The sequence below is a fragment of the Ursus americanus genome, chromosome 26 (genome assembly GCF_024610735.1).
Source record: "Ursus americanus isolate L20-20 chromosome 26, mUrsAme1.1.p, whole genome shotgun sequence".
Lineage (NCBI taxonomy): Eukaryota > Metazoa > Chordata > Mammalia > Carnivora > Ursidae > Ursus > Ursus americanus.
Genome location: NC_142152.1, coordinates 13,194,449 through 13,210,764, shown reverse-complemented (window position 1 = coordinate 13,210,764; position 16,316 = coordinate 13,194,449). Strand labels below are relative to the sequence as shown.

Genomic DNA, 16,316 nt, shown 5'->3' with positions numbered 1-16,316 from the left:
TTACACAGAACACTATTTTTACTTGAAGGAATGAAAGAATGACGGACAAACTATGATTATCCAGATTTAGATGCTTGGTAGACATTTTCTCAAAACTGAATGAAATGAGGCTGCCAATTTAAGGAAAACAGACAGGATTTGTTGCCTTTTTTTTTTTTTGCCAAGGATAAAATTCTAGTTGTTAAGCAAAAATCAGAATTGTGGAAAACATCTATCACCATGAACTTGAGAGCTTCCAATGCTTCCAAGACTTTTTTTGATCAGCATGGTGGTTATATCAATGAAGATAATTTTTTTGGTATAATACAATGAAATATGTCAACATTTGGAAGAACTTCTATTTTCTAAGTGACCAACATATATATTCCAAAACCATGCCCAGGTATAAGATCCATTCAAAGCTCAAGATGGACCAAAAATTTTAATATATCAGAGTGTAGTATAGTCCGTGAGAGGGTTTTAGATTTTATACTTCGACTAACTTTTAATAAACTATCAATTATAAATCTTTGGTGTTGTGTCAAAAGAATATCCACAACTATGTGAAAATGCTAGTCCTTTCTTTTCTAACTACATAACCGTGTGAAGCTGAATTTGTTTTTTGTTTTTTTATATTCTTCAACCAAAACATATCACAACAGACTAAAGTATGGAAGCAGATGTGAGAATCCAGCTGTCTTCTATTGAACCAGACATTAAAATATATTTGAGAAATATAAAACAATGCTATCCTTTTCCAACTTTTGTTTTCTGTTTTGGAAAATATTATTTTCATTACAATGTTGTTTATGTTAACATATAAAGACTTTATTATTCTTATTTTGAAGCAAATAAATAGGCATTAAAAATTTTCTCAGTTTTAATTTCTAGTACAGAAAATATTGCTAGACGTAACCCACATAAACAGAAGCTATTTGGTGTCTTTGGTTTTTAAGCGGTCCTGAGACAATTAAGTTTAAGAATTGCCAGATTTGACCCATGATGTTGAGACTATTATTGCTCAGTATTCCCCAGATGGGGCAATTAACCTTGCACAAAAGAAAACTTATACTTTTATGTCCAGAGAATGTACTTTTGATCACTAATTCTGTGCTTTCCAAACATTTTGGCACTTGTCGACTCTACATACACAACACATAAATTTCTATAATGTCATTAACAGTTGAACAGATTTTGATATACAATGTTGATATAATTTCAGACAAAAGCAAAAGAAACTTAATATTTAAAATAGTCTTACTGATTTTGTTTAGGCTCTTCAAAATAGTAGAAAATAATTTGCGGGGTCAACATAGTATTTTGATCGAGGATGGAATTTTAACAACTTCGTAAGATTCTCCAGAGACTTGGGAGCCTCAGGTTTAGAACGAATGAAACTAACTGTATCACATAATCACTCTGGTGTTGTTCATAAAGGAAAATAGTGACAATGTGCAATAGTTTGTACAAACCAACATGACTAAGAAAAACTCTCAAGGGAATATGTAAAGGAAATCACACTGCTTTTCAGACATACACATTAAAAACTGTGAAAATCGTTTATTCTTTATCCAATCTAAATTCATTTGCTCAAAGGAGAATAATAGAAACCTAGAGTGAAGTCAGAATTCTGCATTTTGTTTGAATTAAGATTAGACATGAGTGTATTAAATTAACATACCCTTCATATTAAGATATTTCAATACATATAGTTTTTAATAATTTCATAACCTTTAGTTTTAGATAGGTAGTATTCATATTTTCTTCCTAAGAAGAAAAAAAATAACTTGCTGGTTAGTCTGCGTACAAAATTCTATTCTAATCTTTAAGGTACAGAGAATATGTAATAATAGACTCCATTTATTTTTTAAGCCAAACCAGATGCTTAACGAATAAAAATATTATTAAATTGGTCTTTAAAAATTATTCCCTATTTTAACAACATCTACTGGGAATGGTGAATTGATTGAAAGTTTGGATATTTTTTTTCTTTTTTGCTCTGGTCATTATTCTCTACCCCATGCCTCTTGATTTCAAATAGCGATGCTGCTGCCTTTTATAACTGAAAAATCAACGTTCATTTAAGTTGTGAAGCATGCTCACTTTACAACAGAATTTATCTGTTACAGAATTATTTTTAGCAAGCGATTTTTGGGAGATTATCACCGTGTTAGAATTTGAGTCTTCTAGATATTGCCCACTATTATTTAAATGGAATTTACATACTATTTGACTTTTTTTGGCTATACCACTCTTTTACTTAGGGCAATAAAAGATTAAAATTCCAAGTTTGTTCTTAAAAGATACTTCATAGTTTCATAAAGCAAGTGGAGTGAAAATCATTTTCATTTCAGTCATATTTCATTAAAAGAAAATAACTGGTATAAAACAGAAATTACTTTTTTCCCACATACTTTAAAATATTACATCATTTCAGTACAACAAATAAACATTGTTGGAGACAATGTCGATTAATAAAGAATTGTTTAGAAAAGTTGGTTGTCTTCATTAGACTGCATATTAAAAAGTAAATCCAAATGGTATATTATATAGATGTTGTTCTCACTACAGCTGGTAATCTTAAAGAGTAAAAGGACAATCCAGGATATTATACTGTAGTAAACATATAAAATGTGAATCCAAAATAATGTTTAATATTATAGCTGTTGACTTAAAAAAAATAGATGCACAGAGGTAAATGAACCGAAGTCTTTAAGCTTACATACTGCCCAGTTGATAAAAAGCTACAGAGGGAAAGTGCTTCTGATGGTTATTCCCAGAGTATTCTGTATTCTTGGTGATAAATAACAACATTTATACTTTATTATAATTTGTAGTTGCCTATTTTGTCTGTTTGTAATGGCAAGAACAATGTCTACTGCTCACCACTGCTCTCCCAGCACTAGGCAAAGACTATTTAATAAATTAATAACCTGTTGTATTTCTTTACAGACACGAAGCTCAGAAAAGCTGAGCAACTTGCTTAAGTTAGTGTGGTTATTAAGCAGAGAAGCCAGCATCTAAATACATGTCTTCTATTATCAAGTCAAGTGTTCTTTCTACCGATGATCATTCAAGACCATATTGTATTTCTGATGAAAATATATTTGCACATATATTTCTGCACATGATAGACTGCATGTTTAATCTGAAACGTAGAAGAGGGATTTCTATGGGGTTTGACTGACATTATTAGGTACTAAATTATAAATATCAGCACCAAGATGCAGTAACAGTAACAATGTCAAACTCACTAGTGTTATGATTTTATGCTGGATAGCATTCCTGAGAGAGACATCTCAGATTGAATACATTCAAAACCAACGTGTATTAACTCCTTTCTCTTACCCTCAAAATGCATTTCTTCTCTTATTATTCCTTAATATAGTTAATAACATCACCCTTTACCCATACCTCAAATTAGAAGCCTGGTATTCTGACTTTTCTGCCTTAAATTTTTATGCTACAAAATTAAAATAAACAACTCACCTAGAATAGATTTAAGTGCTAAAACCTATGGCCTTGCAATTTGACTCAGTAGGCAAAGGCAAAAAAAAAATTAAAATAAAAAGGAAGCAATATCTGAAGTTGGATTATGAAGTCACTGACTTTTCATGTAGTAATGACATTTTAGTCTGAGAGTTCTTGACTGGTGGTAACTGGCTGGTGACAATGTGTTTAAAGTGGTCATTATTGCTGAATATAATTCTCAAAACCTCCACCCAAAACAAAAGCTTTTGTTTTGTTTTTATCCATCCTTCATATCCCAGGTGAAATGTTCTCCTTAGAGAGGAATTCTCTGATAATCCTATCTAAGTAAGGTTTCCCTCCTATTTTCTATCAGTATGACATTTTCATTTCTGCTTAGCATGAATTTCGATTTATAGTTGTTAAGTTATGGTGAAATTATAATTATTAGAATAATTTATGTTTACCTATTTACTTTAATATACCATCAACTAAACTATAAACTCCATGAGGGCAGAGATTGTATCTGTCACTGATATAAAAGCATATATGAGTATCTAGTTTAGGTTTAATTAAGCAGTCTTATAATTTGAGACTTTCAATAGATTAATTTGACTTTCTTCACTGCTTCTAAAAAGAGTCAATATTCAAACTAGTTTTTTATTATATTGTTATTCTGGTTCAGCCTTAGAAGTTTAATTTTAAAATTATACTTCATAAAGTACTAATATTATCTTTGAGGTATATATTCTGGTGCAGGTAAAAATTATCTAAAATGAATAGAACCTTATTCCTACATAAAAATACAGGAAAAAAAATCCTAGAAAAAAAGGATATCCAAATACACTCCTTTTTTTGAATTCATTGTTATTTTGAACATCTAAATGATAACTAAGGAAAAAATATTAAGACAAGCGATCTGTTCTCCTAAAGTTTTGTAATAAGCAAATTAACTTAATAGATGTTAATATTTTTATTTTTAGGATTTCACCTTAGTAAATTTGGAATGCCAAGTTATTTTAGGATTGCATTTAATATTCCTTTTGTAATTAAGATGTAATTACAAAGTTTTAAAAAGGCTCATGAACTACTATGTTTAATTAAATTTAGCTTAGATATTTATGTTCACAGTAAATTATTAAGGAAAAGAATACTGCATCTTGAATAGTCCCATATTCCCAAAATTTAGGTCTTAATATTTGGTGAATGACTAAACATTTATAGTGGACTGAACTTTTGACTTTATTTCCCAGACTTCAGAAATGAGGATAGCTTGTATATTTGGGATTTAATGTAAACAATATTTTGTTTTAAAATTTAAAAGGTAGGAATAAGATTCTTCTAACTAATTCAAGTCTTAGAACTCCATGTTTTCATTCAGTTGAAGATGTAGCTGAATGGCACCTGAATGGCATTCACATATATTTTATGCCTAGAATGTTCTTATAGTTTTTCTTCATTGAAGATTTAGAACCATAATTTTTTAAACTATAAAATTAATATTAGTTATATTTGACACAAATCTAAAAGCGGTGATACATAACAGTAACATTGTGAGGACTTTGCTGAGAAGGTTGTACCATGGTATGTAAAAGCAACTGTACTACACATATGAAGAACTGTTTGGGATCACTTCCAAGTTAAGTCCAGTTATAACATTCTTAATTCATGAAAAAGTTGGAATTGAGGAAGACAGCCATATAAGTTGTAAATCTGATGACAGAGAAGAAGCCACAGTTTGAAAAATTACCCGCAGATCCCTTGAATAAATTTAGTGTACAGCTGATATCTAATACCATATCTTATTAAATAAGAAGGAATGTTACTGTTAATCTTTTGATGCCAATATTGGATCCATCAGGATAGAAAACTTGAAAGCACAAATGAAAAACTTAACCAGGAAAGGGATATTCCAGAAGAAAGCAGTTATAGCCATTACTATGCCTGCTACTTAATTTATCATATACATAAAGATGTGAGGCAGCAAATAAATGTCTAATCCTTTTTTCCTCCCACACATGATTCAGTACTTGGGAAAAATTGTAAGGAATAAATATTAAAAAACTTCCTTCCTCCCCCAAAGGTTGGCATTAAAACTTTCTTTCTAATCAATTTAGATTTGTTTCCAAATATTAGGCAGCAACATTCCAAGTTGAATATGTTTGAAAAAATTTGGAATGATACTAGAGCAGGGAGCTACCCCAGCCTGGAAAGCTAAAAAAAAAATTCTTTTGGTGACATTTTTAAATTTTGTTAATCTTACACTTTATTGGCCAGAAATGCATTCATCCTTTGCATAAACAAATAACTTCACATCTATACTGATGAGTATGTTAAAAAATAACAAGTCTAAAACAAAGAAACAGGAACTACAGAAAGTAATACCTGTAGCTGTGATGTAGGAGTAGACATTTTACATGAAATTTCTATTGTCCTACTGTTGGCCTAATTTGACAATCTGTGAAACAGTAAGTGGTAATTATCTTATAGTCCATTCATTTTTCATTGCATTATCTTGCATGCAATCCAACCTTGACAAGCAGAGGGAAATACTGGTTAAATTTCCCAGACTTGTATAGCAGAACAAGTTTAAGGTGCCATGGAACTGTACTTACTTTTGGTGTTGGGCAGGAAGCTGTAGAAAGGCGAGATGTAGCCTGAGCACGAGGCGATTCTGAAGGAGTAGTGCTGAGGGAGGCTGTGTCTCGTGGGAGCACCTGAACACCACGAGAAATGATGGAGTCTGGAATCTGAGCAAGAAAAACAAGGATGGTTTAATATTCTGAAAATACCAACAACATTAAAATCAATGCCCATACCTAACTTTTTTTTTTTTTTTCATTCTTTGCTGTCTAGCTTTCATATATTTGGTCTCACTCACTGTTAGGTATAAATGCATCCAACAATTTGGGATAGGATAGAAATCTTCAGTTTTAAAATATTTTCTCTTGCCAAATAATATTTCACAAACTTTTTTTTTTTTTAAATGAGAGGCAGTCTAGCATTGTAGTTAAGGAGTAAAGTGTTCAGCATTCATATACTGGCTCTGCCATTTAATAATTATTTAATTCCTAGATATTTTCCATTTTCCTTTCAGATTCTCCACCTTCATCCTCTTGACTCCAAGCTGACCTGTATAGATAGAATCAACAAGCTATTCTGTGCTCTCTAGTTTCTAGTTGGGTACAGCCAGTGCCAGGAAACTGAAAGGTTAGAGGAGAGTAAGGTCTGATCTTTATTCCCCTGGCTTCTTCTCTACCAGGTTACCACTTGTTGGCTAAGTCACAGCCCCTGGTCATCTGACAGGTGCTTAAAGATCTTTTCTGGATTCCAGTAGTAGTTCCCTTCCTTTGCCCCATTAGGACTATAGATATTGATGGTTCCAGTATTACTAGTCCCAGGGCACTGCATTGTGTCTCACTGCTTTCCCTAAAATCTGCCCAAACCTTTGTAAACACTATAGATCCTTATTAAACTCTTCTCAATTATCCATTTAACTATGCTATGACTTCTTTGGGGACACTGACAGCTCTGCTTTTTAAATCACCATTTCCTTTACCTAAAAAAATGAAGATAACGATAGCATCTACCTCACTGGATTACTGTTGAGGATTAAATAAGATAATGCATATAAATTATCTAGCACTACAAAGTAGTAAATACTTAAATATTGACTATTATTGATATTATTATATTATACCTATCAACATGGTAAAAACTGATGTAATTGAGTATCACTATTCTAAAAATATACAAACATTAAGGACAAAAAATGTGGATTATTCGTTTTAAAAATTATTATTTATGTTGATCATAAAATTATTATTTTGGGCTATGCATAATTTAGTTCCTGTTCTGGGCTAATACTAATGGGTTTAGGTTTTCTGATCTCAAAATGAGAACTTGACCACTTTCAAGTTTTGAGCACAGAGGGGACATACATAGGACAAAAAGATAAGAAATCAACTTTGATCAGTAAATATCACTTACTATGTGAAAACAAGGAAGCAGAAACCAGACTTTATGACTAGAAAGGTGCTTCTGATCTTATGCATCATCTGTTTCTCACAAATTTCCATAGAAGCTCTTTTATTTAGTTTCCATACCAATATTCTCATTACCAATGGTACTGTTACCATTTTAGGGCCTAACAATTTATGTGACTTATAAATAATATTCCCATAACTAGGGTGAAAAGCAAGGGGAATTCTGAGAAGAAAAACTGCTCTACCTGCTAGTACATTTGAGTACTGAATTGTAATAAATAATTTATAGAAAAGGAGGTAGATAGTCTGATTTAAAAGAGCTATATGTTGCCATTAATGTCTAGTAAAAAAGGCCACGTATTGGAAAAAAAGGCAAAGAAAGCTCCTACTATACTACACAGGACACCATGCCCCTCTACTTCACAGCAATATCCACAGTTATACTACATTTGTATGTGTGATAGTTTGATCTATGTCTATCTCCCATACTCGAATGCCTTGTCATGATGAAAACATGCTTTTGCTACTATTTATCCAGTACCTAAGAAAGCACATGCACAAAGTAGTGGGTATACGCGATATATAGATTTCTAGACTCACAAACATGTGTACATATACTACACACCCCCCTCTCTCTCTCTGTATGAATGTAGACAGGACAGCAGGATATTTCAGGGGAAAGATAAGTTTAAATTTGAAGTACATTCTTTGGGGTTAATAGCCTGGAGATACTCAATGAACTATTAGAAATATAAGTCTGGAGCTCAGGAAAAAGTTAGGGATTTGATATATACTTTGGGAATTATCAATGGAGGTGACAGTTTCAGTCATGCTTATGTCTCAGATCATCCAAATACAGTATGTAAAAGAACAAAAGATGATGGTTGATAATTCTAGGTGAGATCCATATCACAGGCTTAGCAGAAGAAAAAAACTAAGGGGAAAAACAATCTGTAAATGAAATAACAGTATATCCTATTTTTCCTATTTTGAACAATCAGGATTTATATCTATCATATTGGCTCAATTATTAAATAGCACATCTTTTCACTTTTAAAGGTATATCAGTTTGGAAGATAAATTATTTAGTTTTCATATCTTTAAGAAACAGACACAAAAGAGAAAAATCAAGACAGAGTGAACATAAGGGAAGGGAAAAGAAAAGAAACTTTCAAGGAGATGTTAAAAAATATCGACTATGGAGAGAAACAGGATAAGAGTTGGGAAAAAAAAAAAAGCCATTGAGATCTGGAAAGACTCCACCAAAAAACTGCTAGAATTTATAAATGAATTCAGTAAAGTTGCAGGATAAAAAAATCAATGTACAGAAATCTGTTGCATTTCTATACACCGATAATGAAAGAGAATGAGAAAGGAAGGAATCAATCCCATTTATAATTGCACCCAAAACAATAAGATACTAGGAATAAGCCTAACCGAAGAGATAAAAGACCTGTACTGAAAACTATAAAACACTGATGAAAGAAATGAAGAGGACACAGACAAATAGAAAAACATTCCATGCTCATGGATTGGAAGAACAAATAACAAATATTGTTAAAATGTCTATCCTATCCAAAGCAATTTGCACATTTAATGCAATCTCTATCAAAATACCAACAGTATTTTTTACAGAGCCAGAATAAACAATCCTAAAATTCATATGGAACCATAAAAGACCCCAAATAGCCAAAGCAACCTTGAAAAAGCAAAGCAAAGCTGGAGGCCTCATAATTCCAGACTTCAAGTTATATTACAAAGCTGTAATGACCAAAACTGTATGATACTGGCACAAACATAGAAACATAGATCAAAGGAACAGAAGAGAAAACCCAGTAATTAATCCACAACTATATAGTCAATTAATCTTTGATGAAGCAGGAAAAGGATATCCAATGGGAAAAAGGCAGTCTCTTCAACAAATAGTGTTGGGAGAGCTGGACAGCAACATGAAAAAGAATGAAACTGGACCACTTTCTTACACCATACACAAAAATAAACTTAAAATGGATTAAAGACCTAACTGTGAGACTTGAAACCATAAAAATCCTAGAAGACAACACAGGCAGTAACCTCTTTGACATCAGCCGTAGCAACTTCTTTCTAGATATGTCTCCTGAAGCAAAGGAAACAAAAGCAAAAATAAACCTTTGGGACTTCATCAAAATAAAAAGTTTCTGAACAGTGAAGGAAGCAATCAACAAAACTAAAAAGGCGACCTACGGAATGGCAGAAGATATTTGCAAATGATATATCTGATAAAGGGTTAGTATCCAAAAACTATAAAGAACTTACAAAACTCAACACACCAAGAACAAATAGTGCAATTAAAAATGGACAGAAGACATGAATAGACTTCTTTCCAAAGAAGATACAGATGGACGACGGACCCATGAGAAGATGCTCAAAATGATCATAAGGGAAATGCAAATCAAAACTACAATGAGCTATCACCTCACACCTGTCAGAATGGCTAAAATAAAAAACAAGAAACAACAGCTGTTGGCAAGAATGTAGAGAAATGGGAACCCTCTTACACTGTTGGTGGGAATGCAAATTGGTGCAGCAATTCTGGGAAACGGTATGGCGGTTCCTCAAAAAGTTAAAAATAGAACTACCCTACAATATAGCAATTGCAGTACTAGGTATTTACCCAAAGAATACAAAAATACTAATTCAAAGGCATACATATACCCTGATGTTTACAGCAGCATTATCTACAATAGCCAAATTATGGAAACATTCAAAGTCCATCAACTGATGAATGGATAAAAAAGATGGTGTGTGTGTGTGTGTGTGTGTGTGTGTGTGTGTGTGTGTGTATCTCTATATATATCAGAATATTACTCAGCCATAAAAAAGAATGAAATCTTGTCATTTGCAATGGCATGGATAGAGCTAGAGAGTATTATGCTAAGTGAAATAAGTCAGTCAGAAAGACAAATATCATATGATTTCACTCACATGTGGAATTTAAGAAACAAATCAAATGAGCAAAGGGGGAAAAAAAAAGAGAGGGAGGCTAACCAAGAAACAGGCTCTTAATTATAGAGAACAAACTGATGGTTACCAGAGGGAAGGCAGGTGGGAGGATGGGTAAAATAAGTGATGGGGATTAAGTAGTGCACTTGCTGTGATGAGCACTGGATATTGTATAGAACTGTTGAATCACTATATTGCACATTTCAAACTAATATTACACTGTATGTGAACTAACTGGAATTTAAATAAAAACTTTAAAAAAGCCATTAGATCTAGCAATTAAAGAAGTTACCAGTAGAGTAAAAGGGTAGAAGTGAGGTGAGGAAGCAAGTGGGATGATAAAGCAGGGTAACTTGTAAGAAAAGAAAAGACATATTCACTATTATTCCTTCCTTTGGTGCCTGAAATGAAGTTCTATTAATGAGAAAAATGGGGAAATATAAGTGGGAAAGATAACTTTAGGACAGTCATAAATATGGGTATTGATGAATGAATGGGGAGGATAACTAAAGATCTGAGAAAGGAATTATCAACAATGTGGATCCAGTTAACATTGGCAACCATAAATTTGCAATTTCATTAAGTAGCCTGGAAATAAATTTTCCACCTATCTCAAAAAAGAAACTTACACAAAAGATAAAGACTTAGAAATTCTTTGCAGAGATATGGTTGTGAAAGCTGCAGAAATAGATGAGATCCTAAAGACACATATCAATAAAATTTAACAAGCCATAAAAAGGGAAAGAAACAGATGCTAAAGAATAAGATGACAGTAGTTATTAGTTGTCTGAGAGACAGCTATTTCATTATTTGATGAAGACAGATACCTGATGACAAGAGTTCAAAAAAAAAATTGGAGGTAAGGAAACAGAGGCAGTGAATATAGATTACTCAGTTGGCAACATTTGTATGGACATTTGTATACCGTTTCCATTTTGGAGATACTATGAACAATGTTACTATGAACATTCTACTATGTATCATGATTCCCACATGCATCAATTTTAGGATACACACACACACACACACACACACACACACACACACACACACACACACACATTCAAGAACAGAATTGCTGGTTATTGGGCAGGCAAACCCTTTTACAAACTTCCAAACTGGCTAAGCCAATTTATATGTCTATTGAAAGAAAACGGTGATAGTTCCTCTTACTCCAAAACATATTTCTATCTACTATTGTCAATATTAGCAATTTTTTTCAAGTCTGGTAGTAGTAATAATAGTTACCGTGGTTTTAATGTTCCTTTTGCCGACTGTTAATGAGAAAAAGCATTATTTTATATGTTTATCAGGCATTTAGACATTCTTTTTTGTAAAGTCCCTGTTTAAATCTTTTGCCCAAATTTTCCCTTTTGGATTATCCTTTTTTACTGAATTGTTAGATTTTAGTATCTATTCTGGATAACCAGTCATGTATGGTGAAAACATCTATTCCTATTCTGTAACTTGTTGTTTTAATTATGTCTATGGTTAACAGAATATTTTAATTTAGCCAAATTTACCAATATTTTCCTTTATAGTTAGTGGGTTTTGTGTCTTAAAAGGAATCCAGTGGAAATGGCAGAGTAGGAAATGCCAAAAGTCCATCACTCCATGAAAGAGGTGACTAAACTAGCAAAAATGGTCAGAATCAACTTAACCAGAAATCTACAAACCAAAAGTTTATAGCAACCAGGTGAATGCTTAATCAAGGAAAAAAAACCAAAACAAAACAAAAAACAAACCAAAAAAACACAGCTATTCCTCCACTAAACAGCTCAGTGGTACACTTGAAGACACATCCCACATTCCTGGTAAGCATTCTTAGTACTGGAGGGAGAACAAAACTTATTCTCAAGAACTGCATTTCTTTTTTTCAATATGTCCGGTGGCTTAATGAAGGACATATAGGGTTTGCTTTTATTTCCCCTAACCTAGAACTCTCCCCAGGCTTCTGCAGCTAACCAGGAGGTGGTAATGTTCAAAAATATAAAGGCAAATATATTAGCTACTGCTCTCTGGGCATGGGATGACAGCTGGGATAAAGAGCAGATTCACTGACAAACCTGGAAGGAAAGGCTATGTAATGAAATGCTTTTGGGCATAAGGACTTGGGAAAGCATATTCCTGGGAATACAAAGGTTCATGTTTATGCTCAGGGTTAGCCATATCCTCAGAAGACTTTACCTAATCTTTCAACTCCTGCTGAACTTCAGACTCTGCACAAGCAGGAAGTGAAGGCTAAGAGTTGTAAACTGGCTGAGTGTCAAAGGCATTCCTTGATACATACAAAGAGTCCAAGTGCAAAGAATAAGAGATTATCTTTCTCTGTATACGTTTTCTTCAGGGATTTAAGGAAATCTCTGTTGAATCACTAGCTGACCACACAGCTAACAGAACAGAGACTTCAGTAACCAATAATTAATAACAGACTTGACAAGAAAAGTTAATCAACAAACCAAAAACACTAATTATGACAAAGAGAATATCATACCCCAGGGAGGGAGAAGAATCTGATTTCCAGAGTTTCCACTTATAATATTCAAAATGTCCAGTTTGCAACAGAAATTACAATCTATGCAAAGAAACAAGAAAGTGTGGCCCATATATAGGAAAAAAAAAAAAAGAGGAATAAATAGAAACTGTTCCTGAGAAAGCTCAGACACTACGCTGACTACTGAAAAAATTTAAATCAACTATTTATTTTTCAAGATTGTTTTGGCTCCTGGGGTCTTTTGTGGTTCCATATAAATTTTAAGATTGTTTGTTTACCCAAGGATACAAAAATACTGATTTGAAGGGACACATGCACCCCAATGTTTATAGCAGCCTTATCAACAACAGCCAAATTATGGAAAGAGACCAAATGTCCATCAATGGATGAATGGATAAAGAAGATGTGGTACATATACAACGGAATATTACTCAGCCGAATGAAAGAATGAAATCTTGCCATTTGCAACGATGTGGATGGAGCTAGAGCGTATGACATTAAGCAAAATAAGTCAATGAGAAAAAGACAAATGCCATATGATTCCACTCATATATGTGGAATTTAAGAAACAAAACAGATGAACATAGGGGAAGGGAAAAAAAAGAGAGGGAAGAAAACCAAAAGAGACTCTTAACTATAGAGAACAACCTGAGGGTTGATGGAAGGAAATGGATGGAGGATGGGCTAAATGGGTGACGGATATTAAGGAGGGCACTTGTTGTGATGAACACTGGGTGTAATATGCAAGTGATAAATCACTAAATTCTACTCCTGAAATCAATATTACCTTATGTGTTAACTAGAATTTAAATAAAAACATGAAAAAAAATAAACTATTTAAAATATATTGAAAGAGCTAAAGAAAACCATGAACAAAGAACTAAAGAAAGCATGGGGAAGATGTATCAACAAAAAGGAACAGCATAGAGAGAAATAATAAAAAGGAAACAAACAGAAATTATAAAGTTGAAAAGAATAGTTTACTCTTGAACAATGCAGGGGTTAGGGGTTGCCAACCCTCTGTGCAGTCAAAAATCTGTGTATAACTTTTGAACCCCAAAACCTAACTACTAATAGCCTATTGTTGATTGGAAGCCTTACCAATAAATAGTCGATTGACACATATTTCATATATGTATTACATATTTATTCTTACAATAAAGTAAGCTAGAGAAGACAAAATGTTATTAAGAAAATAATAAAAAAGAAACTAAAAAAGAAAATCATAAGGAAGAAAAATACATTTAGAGTACTAGAGTATGTCTATTGAAAAAAATGCATGTATAAGTGGACCCACACAGTTCAAACCTGTGTTGTTTAAGGGCCGACCGTAAAACTAAAATGAAAAATTCTCTAGATGGCTTCAGCAGCAGATGTGAGCAAGCAGAAGAAAGAATTAGCAACTTGCAGATAAATCATTTGAGAATACCCGATTTGAGTGGAAAGAAAGAATGAAGAAAAATGAGCAGAACTTCCGAAAACTATGGGAGGACACTAATAAATGCACCAATATATGCATAATGGAAGTGCCAAAAGGAGAGGAGAGAAACAGGCAGAGAAAATATTGACTGAAAAATTTCCAAATATGATGAAAGACATAAATCTACATGTCCAAGAAGTTCAACAATTCCAAGTTATATAAAGAGATCTACGACAACACACATTATAACAAACTGTTGAAATGAAAGACAAAGAATTCTAAAACCAGCAAGAAAGAGGCAACCTATATGAGAGATCCTCAATAAGATTAACAGCTGATTTCTCAGCAGAAAATATAGAGGTCAATAGGTAGCAAAATAACATATTCAAAATGATGGAAGAAAATGATCTGTCACAGAAATTTTATATCTGATCTGGCAAAACTATAATTCAAAAATGAAAAGGAAATCAAAATATTCTCAGATAAACAAAAGCTGAGAGTTCAATACTAGTTGACCTTCCCTATAAGAAATGCTAAAAGTCCTTCAGGCTGAAATGAAAGGGCACTAGACAGTAATTTGGAATTCGCATGGAGAAATAACACTGGTACTCAACATAGGGAGATATAAAAGTAATACGTATTTCGGTTTGTAAGTCAATACAGTTTAAAAAGAAAACTATATAAAATAACTCTGTGTTGATAGGCATACAAGGTATAAATATGTATTTCGTGAAAATAACATAAGCGAGGGAGACTGGGTAAAGATTTTGCATAATATTTAAATTAATTTGGTATTAATCAAACTAGACTGTTACAAAGAAAGATGTTAATTTTAATCCGTGCAGCAACCACTAAAAAGATAACTAAAAAATATTTGCCAAAAGAAATGAGAGAAAAATGAAAATGACACACTAGAAAATATCTACTAATCAAAAATGAGGGAAGTAATGGAGAAAATGAGGAACAAAAGGATAAAAGACATGTAGAAAATAACAAACTGGAAAAAAAAATTACCTTATCAGTAATTACAGTAAATGTAACTAGATTAAACTACCCAATTAAAAGGTAGAGACTAGTAGAATGGATTAAAAAACATGATCTAAGTATATACTTTAGATCCAAAGACACAAATAGGTCGAAGGTGAAAGAATGGAAAGATTTTTTTCTATGCAAACAGTAATCAAAAAAGGTAGAATGGCTATAGTAGTATCAGACAAAATGGACGTTAAGACAAAATCTGTTACAAGAGACAAAGACATAAAATAATGATAAAAAGGTCAATCCATCAGAAGATATAAGAATCACAAACATATACACACCTTAAAAAGCCCCAAAATATATGAAGCAAAAACTAACAGTATTGGAGAAAAAGTCCAATGATAATAGCGAGGGAGACTTTAATGTTCCACTTTCAATAATGGTTAGAACAACTAGTCAGAAGATCAACAAGTAAAATAGAAGATTTGAACAACAGTATAAACCAACAACCATATAGAGAAAATCTACCCGGTAACAGTAAAATACACATTTTTCTCAAGTGAACAAGGAACATTTTCCAGGATAAACTAAATGTTAAGCCACAAACTATATCTCACTAAAATACTGAAATCATACAATGTATCTTCTCTGAGCATAATGAAAGGAAATTGGAAAACAATATAGAAAGCAATTGGGAAATTTACAAATATGTGGAAATTAAACACATTCTTAACTGATGAGTTAAGGAAGAAATCACAAAGAAATTACAATATTTTGACATGAATGAAAATGAAAACACAATATACCCAAACTTACAGGTGCAGCAACAATAGTGTTCAGAGGAAAATTTGTAACTATAAACATCTATTTAAAAAAGAAGAAAGATTTCAAATCAATACTCTAACCTTCTACCTTAAAGAACTAAAAAAAATAAGAGCAAACTAAACCCAAAGCAAAGAGAAGGAAAAAACCAATAAAAAGGATAACAAAGATAAAAAAAAATAGAGAA

At 32.5% G+C, this 16,316-nt stretch overlaps 1 protein-coding gene across 18 annotated transcripts in view; it reads right to left on the bottom strand.

The window, feature by feature from the left end:
- GPHN (gephyrin) overlaps nucleotides 1-16,316 on the bottom strand; it is a 603,483-nt gene that overhangs the window by 199,214 nt on the left and 387,953 nt on the right. For all 18 annotated transcript variants that reach the window (XM_087856022.1, XM_087856023.1, XM_087856025.1 and 15 more), the window contains one exon: nucleotides 6,063-6,197. In XM_087856022.1, the coding sequence (XP_087712148.1) occupies nucleotides 6,063-6,197 (135 nt within the window). The remainder of the gene's footprint in view (nucleotides 1-6,062; nucleotides 6,198-16,316) is intronic.